Below are 3,631 nucleotides of genomic sequence, written 5' to 3' on the forward strand. Positions count from 1 at the left end.
TCATAAGTCGATTTTTTATAGATTTCTCCAAGTTTAATTTTAACTAAAACTAAATTTATAACTCATTAATAATTTTTTTTTTTAAATTAGAAAATAATACACACGAATATATATATATATATGTACATATCACATACAAAAGATGCAGCCTCACGTGTGAGTTTCTGTAGCTAATATATGATTGGATGCAACTTGCCTTTATTTGTTATTTTATTTTTTTGATAGAATTGATTCCTCCGCAGCAGCGCCTGAAATAAATTCCTTTAAATAGAAATCGAAAATTCCCTCTATACTTATTCCCTCCACTTATATTACCTGTAATTCTCAGAATTAAACTAGAGAGAGAAAAGATCTAGAGAGAGAGAAAAAGAGAAATGGCTTTAGAGACAATCATTTTCCAGCAAGACCCATTCATCTATGGCGTCAAAGATTACAACACTACTACTTACAGCTACGTCTTGCCGCCGCCGCCGCCGCTGCCGAACGCCAATCATGGAAATAATTGGGACTCCCCACCTTCGTCCACAGTTGCTCTAAACGGCGCCTCCACTTCTTCCCCGGAGACTTGCGGCGGCGGCGGCGATGGGTTCTTCTCAGGAGATGGAGGAATAGGATACTCTTTGCAGCAGCAGGAGCCAGTACTAGTGGCGCCACACGCGGCGGCGAGCCGGCGGAAGAGGCGGCGGACGAAGAGCATGAAGAATAAGGAGGAAATGGAGAACCAAAGAATGACTCATATTGCGGTGGAGAGAAATCGCCGCCGTCAAATGAATGACTACCTCGCCGTCCTCCGCTCCTTGATGCCCCCTTCCTATGCTCAAAGGGTATACCTCACCCCCCCCCCCCCCCCCCCACCCCATCCCCACCCCATCCCCACCCCCACAATTTATTGCATTAAAAAATGGGGTTATAAATAATTTAATATTATTTAAAAAAAAATTGAAATAATAAATATTAGTAACTAAACCCACTATAATTTTATTTTTTTGCAATAATTTGCTTGTTATAAAACTCATATTTAGGGGTTATATACTAAAACATATATCAATAGATTCTTTTAGCAATTCGATATAATACAAGGTGCTGAATGCAATAAACTCGATCTTTTATCGTATGCTACAATATGCTAAAACAAGAAATTTATAAAATGTATATATATATATATATATATATATATATATATATATATATATATATATATATATATATATATATATATATAATGCATGCATGTAATATTTTGTGTGTAATTCCAATTTATTTTGATGTGGCTTGACATGAATAATAATAATAATAATAATAATAATAATAATAATAATAATAATAATAATAATAATAATAATAATAATAATAATAATAATAATAATAATAATAATAATAATAATAATAATATTGATTTTTGTATTTTTCTTGTAATAAAAAATAGGGAGATCAAGCATCAATTGTGGGAGGTGCAATAAACTTCGTAAAGGAACTCGAACAACTACTCCAATTTCTTGAAGTCCAAAACCCAGCCAATCAATTACAACCACCACCAAGCGGCGGCGGCGGCACCACCGCCACCTACTCCGGCCTGTTCTCCAAATTTTTCACCTTCCCACAGTACTCAACATCCCCAAGCGCCGCCGTGGATGCGGCGGCGACGACGGCGGAGGAGAGGCTGTCCGGCGTGGCGGACATTGAGGTGACGGTGGTGGAGAGTCACGCAAATATAAAATTATTAACAAAAAGACGGCCGAAACAGCTGCTGAAATTGGTCGCCGGATTTCAGTCGGTTTATCTGACGATTCTCCACCTGAATATTACCGCCGCCGCCGTCGATGAAGCGGTGCTCTACTCTTTCAGTGTTAAGGTATGTTCGTTCATTATTTTTGTGAAGTTACACTTTTACCCCTTGAATAATATTTACTAGCAAGTAGCATCTAATAATCGCCTTATAAAAAAATAAAAATAATTACATTTTTGCATACAGAACAAATTTTTATGTGTCACACATGACAATAAACATTAAAAATGGAATCTTTTCGTCATAACTTGCATTATTGTATTGTATTTTTAGATCATATGTATATCCAGTTATTTATCTAAACAAAAAGAAAAAAAAATTCAAAAATTATAATTTTCGATTCGGTTTTTAATTATACAGAGGGGAAAATTTTCGATTTTTGGAACGACGATTTTGGTAATGAATTTAAAAAAAATACAATTTTCAATTCGATTTTAATTTAAAAAACAACACACTAATTCCATTTTTTTTTCAGAATTACACCTATAGATAATATCAATATTATCATGTATTTCATATTATCGGTGAATAAAAAAAATAATGGAAGTTACATTTCCCCGGATTTCGGTTCAAAAAATTCTAATTTTTTAGAATTGGTTTTTTCATTCCAATTTCCGAAATTCTAGTTTTTTTCTATTTTATCGAAAGTTTTTAATTTTCTGAACATAATTAGTTTTAGTATTTATCACTTGAAAAAAACATTACAATGTGACGTACTCCCTCCTTTTCACAATATCTGTTTTTTTTTTTAAGAATTTCTCTTATTCCATATTATCTGTCTTTCACAAGTTCAATACTGCATAAATTACATATTTTTCAATTATACTCTCATTAACTCTTCAACACTCTTTCTGCATTAATTAGTAAACAAAGACATTTTGATCTATCAAATTCTATTATTTTAGAATCAATACATAATTATTCAGATTTTTAAACATTCTGCCAAGGTGAAAAACAACACTTATGTATTTCAACAACGAAATTCATATTTAGAACCTTATAAAAAGGGTATCCTAAAATGTTATAACAAATAGTATTGAATGATCAAATATTGGTTTTGATATTTAACTTATTATTCATTTATTTACTTATTTTAATTAATTAATTAATTAATTAATTAATTAATTATAGGTTGAGGATGAATGTGAGTTGACCACAGTAAATGAAATAGCAACAACTGTGCATGAAATTGTGGGTATGATCCAACAAGAGTCGCTTTCCAGCTGAGACAACCCGCCGCATGATTAATTCATAGTCGTCCCAAACTTTTTAATTTATTGTCAAATCATTTTTCTTCATAAATTATTTAAATAATTAGTTATAGGCTTACTTTTTTTTTTTTTTATAAATCTTAATTTAATGCTACTCTATGATACTAGTAGTTTGATTAATTTAATATGTTTTTGCCAACTACTTATATGTGGATTATTCTATTCTAGGTGGTAATTATTAAAATTTTCTTATGTGTGAATCAAGGCAACGACAATAGAAATTCCAAACTTCACTGATTTATAGGGATTTTAATTTATTTTATTTATGTATGATGTAGACAAATTTGACAATGAGTACGTGATTGTTCAAAGTGGTTTACATTATTGTTATTAGTATTCAATCACAAGTTGACATGTCACATTTATAAATAAAATCAGTCATAAATTTCTATTTGATAACCATGTAAATATAAATCTATATTAAAATATTATCACAAATATCAAAATGAATATTCATAACTTAATTTTCATATCTAGTATTGAAGTTGCTCTAAGTATCTTAAGATATGTATTGTTATTAGCATCTTACGATACGCTGGATTTCTCTGTCCTTTTTCATTAGTAGAATAATGAG

General features: G+C 31.2%; 1 protein-coding gene across 1 annotated transcript; it reads left to right on the forward strand.

Annotated features, from left to right (window-relative positions):
• The first annotated feature begins 287 nt into the window (after positions 1 to 287).
• Positions 288 to 3,199, forward strand: LOC105964949 (transcription factor bHLH94). Its single transcript, XM_088822498.1, has 3 exons — positions 288 to 824; positions 1,427 to 1,852; positions 2,918 to 3,199. Exons 1-3 carry the CDS (start codon positions 375 to 377, stop codon positions 3,011 to 3,013), a joined length of 972 nt encoding a protein of 323 aa, XP_088678624.1. The 5' UTR covers positions 288 to 374; the 3' UTR covers positions 3,014 to 3,199.
• Positions 3,200 to 3,631: the final 432 nt, after the last annotated feature.

The sequence above is a fragment of the Erythranthe guttata genome, chromosome 8, assembly GCF_056151865.1.
Source record: "Erythranthe guttata isolate IM_541 chromosome 8, IM_541, whole genome shotgun sequence".
In the NCBI taxonomy this organism is placed as follows: domain Eukaryota; kingdom Viridiplantae; phylum Streptophyta; class Magnoliopsida; order Lamiales; family Phrymaceae; genus Erythranthe; species Erythranthe guttata.